General features: G+C 40.2%; 2 protein-coding genes across 18 annotated transcripts in view; one reads left to right on the top strand and one right to left on the bottom strand.

The window, feature by feature from the left end:
• MED12L (mediator complex subunit 12L) overlaps positions 1–14,921 on the top strand; it is a 363,490-nt gene that overhangs the window by 126,446 nt on the left and 222,123 nt on the right. The window lies entirely within an intron of this gene.
• The window catches only part of P2RY14 (purinergic receptor P2Y14), a 65,646-nt gene continuing 61,323 nt past the window's right edge, over positions 10,599–14,921 (bottom strand). For all 9 annotated transcript variants that reach the window (XM_061418854.1, XM_061418794.1, XM_061418804.1 and 6 more), the window contains one exon: positions 10,599–12,770. In XM_061418854.1, the coding sequence (XP_061274838.1) occupies positions 11,731–12,744 (1,014 nt within the window). In that variant the 5' untranslated portion in view covers positions 12,745–12,770 and the 3' untranslated portion in view covers positions 10,599–11,730. The remainder of the gene's footprint in view (positions 12,771–14,921) is intronic.

Raw genomic sequence — 14,921 nt, 5'->3', positions numbered from 1 at the left:
TTTTTAGCTGTGCCGGGTCTTTGTTGCTGTGTGCAGGCTTTCTGTAGCTGCGGTGAATGGGGAATATTTTCTAGTTGCCATTCATGGGCTTCTTATTGGGGTGGTTTCTGTTGTGGAGCCGGAGCTCTAGGGTGTGCCAGCTTCAGTAGTTGAGCATGTGGGCTCAGTAGTTGTGGCACACGGGGTTTATTAATTATCTTGTGGCATGTGAAAACTTCCTAAACCAAGGATAGAACCCATGTCCCCTGCACTGGCAGGCGGATTCTTAATCACTGGACTACCAGTGGTGATGGCTGATATATACATTCTAGAATTTTTCTGAGTATGCTCACATAATCTCACATCATCTCACAGAGGATGAAATGGTTTGGATGGCATCACTGACTCAATGGACATCAGTTTGAGCAAACTCGGGGAGATAGCGAAGGACAGAGAAGCCTGGCATGCTGCAGTTCATGGGGTTGCAAAGAGTTGGACACAGCTTAGTGCCTGAACAACAGCATGCCCACATAAAAATGTTACCATGTTGTGCACACTGTTTTATAGTTGGTAATTTTTTTTATTCAAAAATGTATTGGACCTGTTTTTCTAAGTTATGAGAGTAAACCTGCAATGTACTTTTGTCAACTTGGCCACAACGGCATAATGAATTGAGACAGGTACTTAGTAGTTAATAACTTGTATGAAAAGGGACCCTCTGATGTACATGTAAATTAGATAAATGTTTCTTCGTCCTTTGAGGGAGTAAGTTGTGTGGGCCAAAGGTGATTTGTCAAAGCAAATCATTACCTGATCATTTGGGGTGGGATCTGATCTGGTTTTTCTGTTGCTTCATTGACCTGGTGGGTACTTTGGCTTTGTCTCTTTTTCTCCTAGTAATTCTTAGTTTTCTAAATAATAGTCAGAAGAAGCTTTGCTAGGATCTAAAATGCATTCCTTTGGTATTCACTCTTCAAAAGAAAAGTCTCTAAAAGACTAAATGAGAACTGTCAAGCTGGAGGGAATGTAAGGTGGATCTAGGGAACTTTTGAAAACAACAGTCTTCTATAAGGACACTTATGATGACACTGTCCATTGGTTTCAGATACACTGGTGGTCTTTCAAATTCAGATAGCTATTATCATTTTGCAAAAGAATAATTTTTACATATATTCACTTAGAAATTAGTGGGAAAAAGTGCCAGTCTTTCTCAAACTTTGTGTTTGATTTGGGTTAGGAACCAGTGTTAACTTTCATCATAATACGAAATGCTCTCTCTTTTAAGACACTAATATGTGCATCATTACTGGCTAGGACTCACTGAAAAATACACTTGTATTTTGTAGTAGGCAAGTTAAGTGAGCAGTTATGATCAGGGTTTACACTCACTGGGGGATGGTGAAGGTGAGATGGAAAGAATTTGAGATACAGGTGGCTGCCAGCTGAGTGGTGACTGGTTTTAAAATATGATATGAAGAAACATTGAAATCAAAGGTTTTTGGTAAAGTTTATTTTTCTTTTTTTTAGTTAGACATAGTCATATGTGTACTTCCCTCTTCACTTTGGGGTATGCTGCTGCTGCTACTGCTGCTAAGTCGCTTCAGTCGTGTCCAACTCTGTGCGACCCCAAAAACGTCGCATGTTGGCTTAAAGCTCAACATTCAGAAAACGAAGATCATGGCATCCGGTCCCATCACTTCATGGGAAATAGATGGGGAAACAGTGGAAACAGTGGCTGACGTTATTTTTTTGGGCTCCAAAATCCATGGGGTTACAAAGAGTTGGACACAACTGAAGTGACTAACATCACACAGTCTTTTAATAGTGAAACTGAGCATGTTCTTCCTCATTCCTGACAGTGAGCTTGAGGCACCCTGGAGTTTTGTGGAAGTTTCTTCACAGGGTAAGAAGCATTCTTTTTTGGCCTGCTGTCCACTGTTGTTTTTGTCTTTAACACTAGTTCCATTTGAGTTTCCATAAATCACTTCTTTCTGTTTCATTAAGGGCAAGTGCTTGTCAGTGGGTATTTTCTTAGCGTTCTAGGAAATTGCGCATCATCACTAACCCAGTATTTCAGAAACCCAAGTGGGAAGAAGTGAGGGGAAGTTGTTTTTCCCCTACCTCGGTTGTGGCAATACTTTTTATTTAAGAAATGACGAAGCATTTACTTTAATGAATATTTTGTATGTTTAAAAATTGAAAGTAAATTGCCCCATGAATTGACAAAAAAGATCTTTTTGTAGTCTCTCCTTTATCCACACAAATGATAGTTTTGATGTTGTTGAATGCAAATACCAAACAACTGTATTTCAATAGAAGCATCGTTTTTAATGTGTAACATTCTTAAAATTTGCTTTTCAAACATAGCATGGTAGCCTTTGGAATTAATAAGGAAGGAAAAAAAAAGATTATTGAGGTAGGTAGCCACTGCCACAGCCAGGAACACACATTTGAGAATTTATTTTCTTTGAAGAAATCTGTAAAATAGAGGCAGAGCTTCTCTTTACAAATGGGGAAACTAGAACATGAGGGAAATTGAGGCCTTGCTCCATGCTGCACAGTTAGACCCCAGTGTTCCCCAGCACTTAATTATTCTAGTTCAGATGAAAGTGTTGGATGGAAAATGTGGTTACCAGGCTGCCAGGGCAGTCATATCCCCCTCCTCCCACCTGCAAACACACACACGTTTAGTGTTTACAACTGTTTGAACTTTAGTGCCAGGTCAAAGAAAGAGGCTACCAGGTCAGTTGTATCCCCTCCTCCCACCTGCAAATGCACACACATTTAGTGTTTGCGACTGTTTGAAATTCAGTGCTACTGGGCAGTGGAACAGGCACCTTTGTGCCACACTTTCCTCTCGGAGTTTGCAACTTGAGATGTTGATAGCTCAAAATAGTTTGCATCCTGAAATTTTTAAATGATCTTCAGGCAGGAGGCTGTTCTTTTGGTTAACAAATGCCTGTATCTGGAGCATTTCTCCAGCAGCTTCTGTTGCTCCAAGTCACCCTTCTCTCTGGAGTCATTGTGCTTTAGGTGTGCATTTTGAAACTGTTTTTTAAAGGTGGATAATCCCCTTTCCCACCTGAATTAGTCCAAAGACATTCTTTCCTAACTCTTAGATTGGTAGCTTCAGATCTGATAGTGACAGATGTGATTAGACAGAGTAGTTTTAAAGTGAGATGTAGATGCAGAGCTGCTAACAGGTTACAGTTTTCTTTCTGCATTGTTTATATTCTGCTTCAGTTTTCCCTTTTTAATGAAGCGAAGGGTAAAAATTTGGGGATATTTTGAAGACAGAAGTGTTTTGGACCTTCTTAAAATGTGAATTTGATTGTAGGGGTGGCTGAGTCTATTGTGTCATTCCCCTGTCTGGTGCTTTTGATTTTCTGCCTTTTTATTGGCTGCACAGTGTTAGCTGATCAATATACGATTCATCTCATCTTTCAGTTGGGAGGTATAGCTGTGCTATTTGGTCCATGGTTATAAAATAATTAATAGCTGGGGAAGTCCCTTAAAAAGAACTTTTTAAGGTTATCTTGTGTCTTTTTAGTCACTGAAATTATCCCCCCTGCCCCCCGCCTGAGTATGATATGATCCGTTTCTTGTGCAGTTTGAGTAACAAGTTTTTGAAGTGCAGGATACCAAGATAATCACGGTGGTGTGATCACTCACCTAGAGCCAGACATCCTGGAATGTGAAGTCAAGTGGGCCTTAGGAAGCATCACTACGAACAAAGCTAGTGGAGGTGATGGAATTCCAGTGGAGCTATTTCAAATCCTGAAAGATGATGCTGTGAAAGTGCTGCACTCAATATGCCAGCAAATTTGGGAAACTCAGCAGTGGTCACAGGACTGGAAAAGGTCAGTTTTCATTCCAATCCCAAAGAAAGGCAATGCCAAAGAATGCTCAAACTACCGCACAATTGCACTCATCTCACATGCTAGTAAAGTAATGCTCAAAATTCTCCAAGCGAGGCTTCAGCAATACATGAACCGTGGATTTCCAGATGTTCAAGCTGGTTTTAGGAAAGGCAGAGGAACCAGAGATCAACTTGCCAACATCTGCTGGATCATGGAAAAAGCAAGAGAGTTCCAGAAAAACATCTATTTCTGCTTTATTGACTATGCCAAAGCCTTTGTGTATATCACAATAAACTGTGGAAAATTCTGAAAGAGATGGGAATACCAGACCACATGACCTGCCTCTTGAGAAACCTGTATGCAGGTCAGGAAGCAACAGTTAGAACTGGACATGGAACAACAGACTGGTTCCAAATAGGAAAAGGAGTATGTCAAGGCTGTATATTGTCACCCTGCTTATTTAACTTCTATGCAGAGTACGTCATGAGAAACACGGGGCTGAAAGAAGCAGAAGCTGGAATCAAGATTGCCAGGAGAAATATCAATAACCTCAGATATGCAGATGACACCACCCTTATGGCAGAAAGTGAAGAGGAACTCAAAAGCCTCTTGATGAAAGTGAAAGAGGAGAGTGAAAAAGTTGGCTTAAAGCTCAACATTCAGAAAATGAAGATCATGGCATCCGGTCCCATCACTTCATGGGAAATAGATGGGGAAACAGTGGAAACAGTGGCTGACGTTATTTTTTTGGGCTCCAGAATCATTGCAGATGGTGATTGCAACCATCAAATTAAAAGACGCTTACTCCTTGGAAGGAAAGTTATGACCAACCTAGATAGAATATTAAAAAGCAGAGACATTACTTTGCCAACAAAGGTCCATCTAGTCAAAGCTATGGTTTTTCCAGTAGTCATGTATGGATATGAGAGTTGGACTGTGAAGAAAGCTGAGCACCGAAGAATTGATGCTTTTGAACTGTGGTGTTGGAGAAGACTCTTGAGAGTCCCTTGGACTGCAAGGAGATCCAACCAGTCCATTCTAAAGGAGATCAGTCCTGGGTGTTCTTTGAAAGGAATGATGCTAAAGCTGAAACTCCAGTACTTTGGCCACCTTGTGTGAAGAGTTGACTCATTGGAAAAGACTCCGATGCTGGGAGGGATTGGGGTCAGAAGGAGAAGGGGACCACAGAGGATAAGATGGTTGGATGGCATCACCGACTTGATGGACGTGGGTTTGGGTGAACTCTGGGAGTTGGTGATGGACAGGGAGACCTGGTGTACTGCAATTCATGGGGTCGCAAAGAGTCGGACATGACTGAGCGACTGAACTGAACTGACACATTTTATGAACACTGTTGTTAATTTCCAGGAGAAGGTTTTTAGAGCAATTATCCCTTGCCCTTGCTATGTGAATCTTTGTTTTTTGGTCAAGTGGTTAAGAAAAGTTCTAATAACTATTTCTTGACTACAGGCTGCCTCCTTAGCTTCCATTCTCCAGAAAGGGTTTGTTGCTTTTAGAATGTCACAGGATAGAAGGCATGGTAAGGACAAGACAGAATTGAGGGGTTACAGGTAGACTGTGGGCTGTCAGAGCCTGTGGGGATCCAGGAAGTGGTCTTTTGACCAAAGGAGGTGAAGAGCTGCTTCTGAGAAGTGAGGGAGCGGAGTTAGGCTCCGGGAAAGATGCACGCAACTGGGTTTTGGTGTGGGGAGGGTGTTTGGGGCTCTCAGTCTGAGTGCATAGAGTGTGTGTGTGCAGGGTCTGTGTGAGGAAAAGGCTGAGACCAAATCTCGGAGCCATCTGGTGCATCTTGGATGCTTTAGTTAGTAAGCGGTGGAGAGCTGAGGAGAGTTGTGTGAGGAGAGGTCAGTTCAGTAGTAGCAGGTGATTCTGCGGGTGTTGGAGTATGTTGGGCTGGATTGAGAGGAAAAGTGGAAGACAAGATCCAGTTTGGGGGTCTCACAGTCTTTTTAGGTAAGAGGCAATGAGGATCTGGAATTGGCCCAGAAGAGATGGGCAGTTGGGAACAACTGTAGAGGTGAAATCGCGGAGGAGTGGGCCTGGCGGGAAGCAGACTATGGTCTTAGTTCTGGGATGGGAAGTCTGAGGAGAGACTCTGGTTTAGCAGGTAGAAAGACAGATTTGGTTTATGGACTTACTGTGTTTTTAGTGCTACCTCATTATCTGATACAGCATAATTTGCTTTTTATTTTATCCCTTTTCATTTTGCTACCACAAAAGAAGAGCAGGTAACTTCCTTTTATTAGTTAAAACTAACACCATGGAAGGTGACTGGCGAAATAATACAAACTCAGGCCTGGTTCCATCAGCTGCAGCCCTTGCACCTGCCTTTTAACGGAACCCATACCCACAACTGTGGACATTCAAGTTTGCTGCTGCTTCTGCTAAGTTGCTTCCGTCGTGTCTGACTCTGTGAGACCCCGTAGGTGGCAGCCCACCAGGCTCCCCCGTCCCTGGGATTCTCCAGGCAAGAAAACTGGAGTGGGTTGCCATTTCCTTCTCCAATGCATGAAAGTGAAAAGTGAAAGTGAACTTGCTCAGTCTTGGCTGACTCTTAGGGACCCCATGGACTGCAGCCCACTAGGCTCCTCCATCCATGGGATTTTCCAGGCAAGAGTACTGGAGTGGGTTGCCATTGCCTTCTCTGACATTCAAGTCTGTCAGCCAGCAAATCTCTTACGTGGCACAAGCCATATAAGACTAGTTTATATGGCACTAGCCATATATGACTTAGTTTTTTAGTGGGGTCACATACAAATGATAAAACCTTTCCACGTTAGCGTCACATAAAAGATTAATCTAGGGATTCTGGAAAACACCCTTAAACTAAGCTTTGTTTCCACTTAAGTTGATAGGAAATTTCTGCCATTATTTCTCTATTCTGTCCTTTGTCCTGTTGCTACTACCCATGTGTTTTGAATATGGAGAAAAAATAAACTTTGTTAGTACAGAAAATATCCATGACATCAAGAGATGTCATACAATTATAAAAATACAAATTATAAACATAACAGACCATCTACCCAGAATGACATGGGATTTCCTTTGGGTAACAGCACTGAGGGTTTGTGTATTGGGGTAGGAAAGATCTGATACTCTGTGGTTTTCAACAGTAAAAGCTGCTACTTCCTTTTGGTCACCTCTTCTCTGCAAGATTTCAGTGACATATGGATCATCACTTTATGGCAGGACATCCTCCTGATAGCTTATGGTAAACTGTGTCAGATTTGTGATCTCTGAAGAGGATTTAACTTTGGGACCAGGGACCAGACTTGATCAGTCAAGAGCTTTTGTATAGCAGAGTTTTATTCGAGTATAAAATGGGACAGAGAAAGCTTCTGACATAGACATCAGAAGGGGGACGGAGAGTGCCCGCCCTTGCTAATTTTAGCAAGCTGTTTTATGTCGGTTAGAAAGCTATCAATCAATTAAGAGAAACACTTCAAGGCTGACTAAGTGTCACCTGGCCCCTCTCCCACAATATGCATTTTTGAGATAGGATGGCACAGGTGTGTCGTCCCCCAGCCATAAAACAATTGGTATGAATAGTGGTTTGTTGAGCTGTTATCAGCCAAAAGTTCATTTTGGGTGGAACCAGTTTGAAGAAAGGTAGATTCCAAAGCAAATACATAGTTTCATTAACATGACTTAAGAAAAACATTTCCATGAGAAAAAAGCATTGGTTAACTCAAGTTTTGAGAAAAATTAAGTTCAGGTGGAACCAGGTATCGTCATGGCAACACAGAATTTTAAGAGGAAAAAAATCTGACACTTGTAGTTAAATGTCTGACTCTTGCAGCCTATTTCCTCTATTTGAAGACCCCTGGCCTTCCTGCCTGTTAAGCTCTCACTCCTGAAAGAAGTAGTTTAACAAAACGTAGTTTGTGTTTGCCATAAGCCAGTTTTCAAAATGCTTCATTTCATAACACTGCTTGTACAAAGGGAGAACACGATGGCACCCCACTCCAGAATCTTGCCTGGAAAATCCCATGGACGGAGGAGCCTGGTGGGCTGCAGTCCATGGGGTCACTGAGGGTCGGACCTGACTGAGCGACTTCACTTTCACTTTTCACTTTCTTGCATTGGAGAAGGAAATGGCAACCCACTCCACTGTTCTTGCCTGGAGAATCCCAGGGATGGGGGAGCCTGGTGGGCTGCTGTCTGTGGGGTCGAACAGAGTTGGACACGACTGAAGCAACTTAGCAGCAGCAGCAGCTTGTATGAAGTGATTAAATGTTGTATTCTTTTAGCTGCAGCAAATACGTATTACAAGTCTTGTTTATAAACTAGAACATATTACACAAAATAATTTAAAAACTAGTACTGATCTCAGAAGTTTCTGGATTAATCCACTTTTGCTGTTGCTCTATTGTTCTGTTTTGTTTTAACTGTAGCCGTGGACCTTTAAGTTTCTTTCTTAAAAAATGTTCATTGCTTTTATTTACCTAACTTTTCAATATTTGAATAAACTCCTTATGATCTGACTTCTAACTCTGATAAATTTCTTACAGAAATTCCTCTCGTTAAAGTCTTAAATGATCTTCAAAAGTTAAATCCAAAGATTTGTTTGTAATCTTAATCTGAATTTTTTCCTTCAGTTTTTAAATTGAAGGACCACCTTGATATGTCTGGTTTCCATCTGTCACCAATGAAAGTGAAAAGTGAAAGTGAAGTTGCACAGTCATGTCCAGCTCTTTGCAACCCCATGGACTGTAGCCTACCAGGCTCCCCTGTCCATGGAATTTCCCAGGCAAGAGTACTGGAGTAGGTTGCCATTTCCTTCTCCAAGTGATCTTCCTGACCCAGGGATGGAACCTAGGTCTCCTACGTTGCAGCCGATTCTTTACCAGCTGAGCCACAAGGGAAGCCCATATTATTGATTAATTTCTCTGTTGTACATTACATTCACATCCCATGATGTATTTACCATATAACTGGAAGTTTGTTGCTTCTTTGATCCCTCACTTGTTTCACTAATTCCTCCCCTCTGACTACCACCAGTTTGTTCTTGGTATATATGTCTGTCTGTATGTGTGTATGTGTGTGTGTATCTCACATCTTCTTTATGCATTCATCTATTGATGGGCCCTTAAGTTGCTTCCATGTCTTGACTATTGCAAATGATGCTGAAGTGAGCATAGGGATGCACGTATCTTTTAGAATAAGTGTTTTTTTTTTTTTCTTTAGGGAAAAATACTGAGAAGTATAATTGTTGATAGTTCTATTTTTAATTTTTTTGAGGCACTTCCATACTGTTTTCCATAGTGGCATTACCCATTTACGTTACCACTGATAGTGCGTGAAAGTTCCTGGCCTTTTTGCTTTGTTGTTTATTTCCTTTGCTGAACAAAAGTTTTTTAGTTTGATGCAGTTTGTTTGCTTTTGTTTCCCTTGCCTGAAACATATCCAGAAAAATTGCTACAACCATTGCCAAAGAGTGTACTGCCTGTGTTTTCTTCTAGAAGTTTTATGCCTTCAAATCTTGGATTTCAGTGTTTTATCCATTTGAGTTGATTTTTGTATATGGTGTTAGAAAACAGTCCAGTTTCTTTCTTGTGCACATAGCTGCCCAGTTTTCTCAACACCATTGATTGAAGAGGCTGTCTTTTCTCCATTGTATATTCTTGCCTCCTTTTTGTAGATTAATTGATTGTGTACGTATGGGTTCATTTTTGGGCCCTTTATCTAGTCCATTGATCTATATGTCTTTGTTTGTGCCAGTACCATCCTGTTTTGGTTACTATAGCTTTGTAGTATAGTTTGAAATCAGGGAGTGTGATACCTCCAACTTTGGTCTCCTTTCTCAAGCTTATCTTGGCTTTTCAGAGGCCTTTGTATTTTCATATAAACTTTAAAATTATTTGTTCTAGTTCTGTAAACAATGCCATTGATATTTTAATAGGGATTGCATTGAACCTGTAGATTGCCTTAGGTAGTATGGTCATGTTAGCAGTGTTAATTCTTCCAGTTTGTGAGTACCATGTATCTTTGCATTGGTTTGTGTTTCTTCAGTGTCTTACACTTTTCCAAGTATAGATCTTCTACTTTACAAGATATGTTCTGATATGCAGTAGCTGTTATTCAACTCTTGCTTCACCTATCCTTATTTGCATTGCATATTGTTTCCTGAAAAATACTGCCTTTCATATTTCCAGTTTGCTTAGCCACAGTGGTTACAGAGGCATTACTTGGTGGTTCCTATCTTCTTGTATACTTTCAGTTTCTCCTATGGTGCTGCAGTAGGGGCATGTTAAACATCAGTATGTAATAATTTGCCCTGAACAATGGAAACTGAATAAAAACAAGCTACTTTTCTTTTGCAAATATATTTGGCTAGACAAATGCTATAGCAAGCTTAGTTTTGCTGGGCATGCCTATGATAGAATTGTGATTTGTTCTTTTTGGAAGAGAGTGTTTGACCCAGAGTTGGGAGCAGAGAGTGGAAGGTGGATACAGAGTGTGAAGACCTTCCCAGATCTTCCTCAGTTTAAAATGCGCCCTTTCACTTTTGTCTAAAATTTGATGAGGTCCTAGAACATAGAAATACTTATTTTGAAAAGTCAGTGGCAAATAGGATTTCAAAAGTACTCTATATAACTCTTACCTGGGTATTCCTATGCCTTCTTTCTGTGTCTTTTATTAGCATGTGTGATCGAGTGTACTAAGGAAACCACCCATGTCTTGACTGAGGAAATCTGGTACTGTTTTTTAATTATATCTTGTCTATTAAGGGAAAAATTGACACTATGAAAAATATTTTTTATTAGTACATATATGATAGAGCTTGAAAAAAATATATAAACATACGAAAATGTTTGAGAAGAACATTTGAAAGTTGGGCTAAATATCTTCAGTCAAGTTAATAGCAAGGAAAGAATTTAGCTTTGATAACTCACAAAGCCAGCAGCCATATCCTATATCTGCATATATGAAATTTGTTTTTCATAAAATGTGATATGTTAATTTTCATTTCATGTGTAATTTATCACTCATAAATTTTAGATTTTCTTTTTTATAAAGTCCAGTTGCTTTCTACGAAAACTCTTTCTTTCTACTCTTAGAGAATAATGTATGTTGCCAGCCTGGGGGGTATTTGTGTGCATATGCCTTTCCCCCAGTCAGCCTTTATATATATTTTTTCCATACCATTGAGCAGAGGAAGTTGCTCGCAACCCATGACACTACCTAGATTGTCTCTGTAGAGTTCACTTAAACATATTCTAAGACCAGAACCCCAGGCTCATTAAGTGGCTTAGCTAATCTTCATATAAAGAATTTAAAAATTACCTTATCCTCAAAATGCTATCAGAGAAAAATTACACTTTTTGCTGCAGTGTACAGAATTTACATCTGCTTGCCTTTGAAATGTGATGAAATAAATCAGTTGGGGATTTCTTAAGTAATTTTCTCAGTGTCTGCTTACCCAGGTTCTTCAAATCAGAGAAAACTTGACTTTTTCACTACAAACTGGCCTATAAGTCCATATCAACTCTGCCTTCTTTTACGTTGGTCTTTAATGACCTTGTTGAAAAAAATTGTATAAATTAATTCTTGTTTTTAGAAGACACACCTGTGAATTGTCTTTATTGCTTCCTATGTATTTGCTGTTTAAAGTTCTGTATGAACTGACCAGACTACTGATTATACTTTTAAACCTTCTATTTTGATGGGATAAGATTAAATAATGTATTATTTTTTCTTTGATGTTACAAAATATGCATGGAAACTTACCTGTTACCTTTATTATTCCACTAAGAATAGTAATGCCTAGAGATGATACTATTGTGGACACGTGTATTCATTTTGTTTTGTTATAGAATTGAAGATTACAGTATGCATGCATGAACTTTATTTGAAAGGAGGTGGGAATTCACAAAGTATCTGTGCTTTCTTGTATTATATTTTCCCTTTTGATTTTGGAAGTTTCTGAGTCATGCTGAGTTTTTAATTGGATATGCAATTTCTTACACAAGACCTCTCTAAATGGCTGGCATAGAAAGAAATAAATAATGGGGTCCAGGCATACGTTTGCAGCTGACAGTAGCAGAGAGAATTCTTTCACATAGAACAGGATTTGTTTTGACTGGCAGCTGTAATGAGCTTCTGTTTGGCTCTGTGTGTAGGGGATTCTGGCAATGTGGTAAGGTACAAAGCAGATAAAAAACACGAACATAATGCTGAATATATTACGGCTAGATTTCTTCTTGACTGATACAGAATTCTTTCTGGACTTGAAGTGGGACTTAAAGATCTTCTTTGTGATAGCAGTGTAGAAGATGATTAAGGAAAGAAACACAATCCAGAAGATGCCCACAAAGATGTAGCTGGAGGCTTTGTGCCACTTGAGGCCCAGGTCACTCTTCAGGTCCATACATTTCACGCGTGTAGCCTCTGTGACATTCCGATTGGTCAGGATCATGTTGGGAAGGGCGATGAGCAGTGTGAGGCTCCACACCAGCACCGACAGGAGTTTGCTGTAGCTTATGGACTGGATGAAAGAAGTCAAGAGAGGCTTCACGATTTTGTAATATCTGTCAAAGCCAATGAGCCCGAAGAACACGATGCTGACGTACATGTTGATGTAGAAGAGCACGGCCGAGACCCTGCACACAAAGACTTTGACCTGCCAGAGGCCCAGGCCCAAGTCCCCCAGGATCTTGAAAGGAAAAGTCAGGCTCATCAGGAAGTCGGCAATGACAATATTCTTGAGATAGACGATGAAACTCTTGGAGCTGGGCACGTAGAAGAACACCCACCCTGACATGCCATTGAGCAGGATGCCGGCCACAAAGACCACGAAGTACAGCATGGGGATGATCTGCTTGGTGATGAGGGCGTTGGAGGGGCAGGACCCCTCCGCAGGTGGGACGCTGGTGGCATTCATGGTCTGGTAACTTCTGAAGGTGTGGCCTGCAAGGAGATATGAAAGAGTCACTCAGAGGGCACTCACGACCACTGAGTTGTTTGCTGAGAAATAAAAGCAGAGGGCAATAGATATAACCAAGTAAGTAAGTAAGTGTTAGTCGCTCAGTGTGCCCAACTCTTTGCGACCCCATGGACTGTGGCCCACCAGGCTCCTCTGTCCATGAGATTTTCCAGGCAAGGATAGGATATAATAAACCCCAGCAAGATATAAACAAGCCCAGCAAATTCTGGAGGCTAAGTTTGTGCTGTATTCATTAGGTACCTGTCCCTTCCTCCCTTTCACCTTCTCTTCCTTCCTTTAGAAAAGGGAAGAATCGAGTAGACAGGTAACAGGAAAGGAACATTAGGGAAGCAGCAGGAGAGCCTGAGAACTGAGGTAATCATGGAGACCAGCATTTCCCTGAAATGATAGCGCTTCCTGTAAAACTCCAGAGTTCTGGGAGTACTGATTTAAATGTAGCCTCTGAGGTAATAAAGCTATAAAAACAGCATCTGTTTCATAGTAGGTTTAAGAGCTGTTGTTACAGACCCTACTTTTGAGAAAGCCCACCCTATGTATATTTTAGACGTAGGACCATGTCTTACAAGCATACACGGCCACATGTAATTGTATTTTTGGTATAGGATTATGGGTACCTTTCAAAATTGAGATATTCTGTGTCTTTTCCCATTTAGAAGCCGATTTGAAATACTTTTATAAATTAGTAAACACAAAAATGATGGAAGTACCTTAAACATTCTGAGAAATGTTCCCCAAAGTACATTCTAGTCTGTATTGTCCAATATGGTAGACACTAGCCATGCGTGGCTATAGAGGACTTGAAATGGGGCCAATCCAGATTGAAATATGATGTAAAATGCACAATGAATTTTGCAGACTTAGTATGAGAAAATTATGTAAAATATCTCAGTATTTTTAATATTTATTACATGTTGAGATAATATTTTAGAAATACACCTTTCAATAAAATATATTATTAATCATAATTTCACTTAATTTTACTTATATTAAAGAATAAGGCTACTAGAAAATTTAAAATTACATATATAGCTCTCATCATACTTTCATTGAGCAACACTGTCCTGGGTGTTACCCAGAACCTTCTTTTGTTAGGGAATCTTGTGTAGTCTTCACAGATGTTGGACATAATGATTTATGGCACAAGGAAGATGAGGAGTGAGGAGTTTTTTGAAAGGTTGTTTGATGTATCAAAGAAAATGTCTGCTGCCCATCTTATCTGTAATGGCAACATCCTGTTTAACCCTTCATTCTTGTCCTCAGGATAAAGTTCTTTAACTCTTAAACCCTGAGCTACCAGAAGTCCCCTTCTTGGTCTGATCCGGCTAATTCTACCTCCAGCAACAGGCTCCTGCTGTTCTGAATCCTCCTACCTTGTAGGCTCCATGATTTCTCTCACCTTGAATCTTTGCACAAACTTTCCTTTGTGTGGAAGACTCTTCCACTACCTTCCTGGTTGGCTAACTTCTCATCATCCTTTGCTAAAGAAAGCTGTGACTTTCTTGAGGACACTTTGCCACCATGAGCCTTGGTTGGGGTGGATTGAGTGTGAGGCCCCTTGTGTGTGAGCTCATAGTTCTGTGTCTTTCTTCTATCACAGCACTTGTCTCTGTAGGTGTTTGCTTTTTGTTTCCTCTACTACTATAAGCTTCTTCAGGGTAAAAGGGATCATGTCTTTTTCTTTTTTTTTTTTTTAACCATTGTATTCCTAGCATTACATTTAGGACATTAGATATTTAAAATATTTGTGAAATAAATGAATATACAGTCTTGGAATACAAGACATGAATCCCTCTTAAGAAATTTACATCTAGTCAGGGATCATGGGAAAGAAAGATTGTGGAGGACACTGGGTTCCTTGAGGATACAGAATGTATCTTGTTCATCTTTATTTTTTTGGTGCCACGTATGGTGCTTGCAAAGTGAGTGAAGGGTTAGGTCAGTAAATTTAAGCAAGTGTGAGAAGATGAAATTTGGAAATGTAGAATATGAAATTCAGTCATATTGCAAATAAAAATCATACTTGCAAGCTTTGTGTGCTGCTTCTCACAAAAGAATATCTTGCTTCTGTGTACTCTTCCTATGAGCATATGACAAAACTAGAAATATTTCTAGCC

This window comes from Bos javanicus, chromosome 1 (genome assembly GCF_032452875.1).
Source record: "Bos javanicus breed banteng chromosome 1, ARS-OSU_banteng_1.0, whole genome shotgun sequence".
NCBI lineage: Eukaryota > Metazoa > Chordata > Mammalia > Artiodactyla > Bovidae > Bos > Bos javanicus.
Note: the sequence above shows the minus strand (reverse complement) of the source record. Positions and strands in the feature narration are given on the sequence as shown.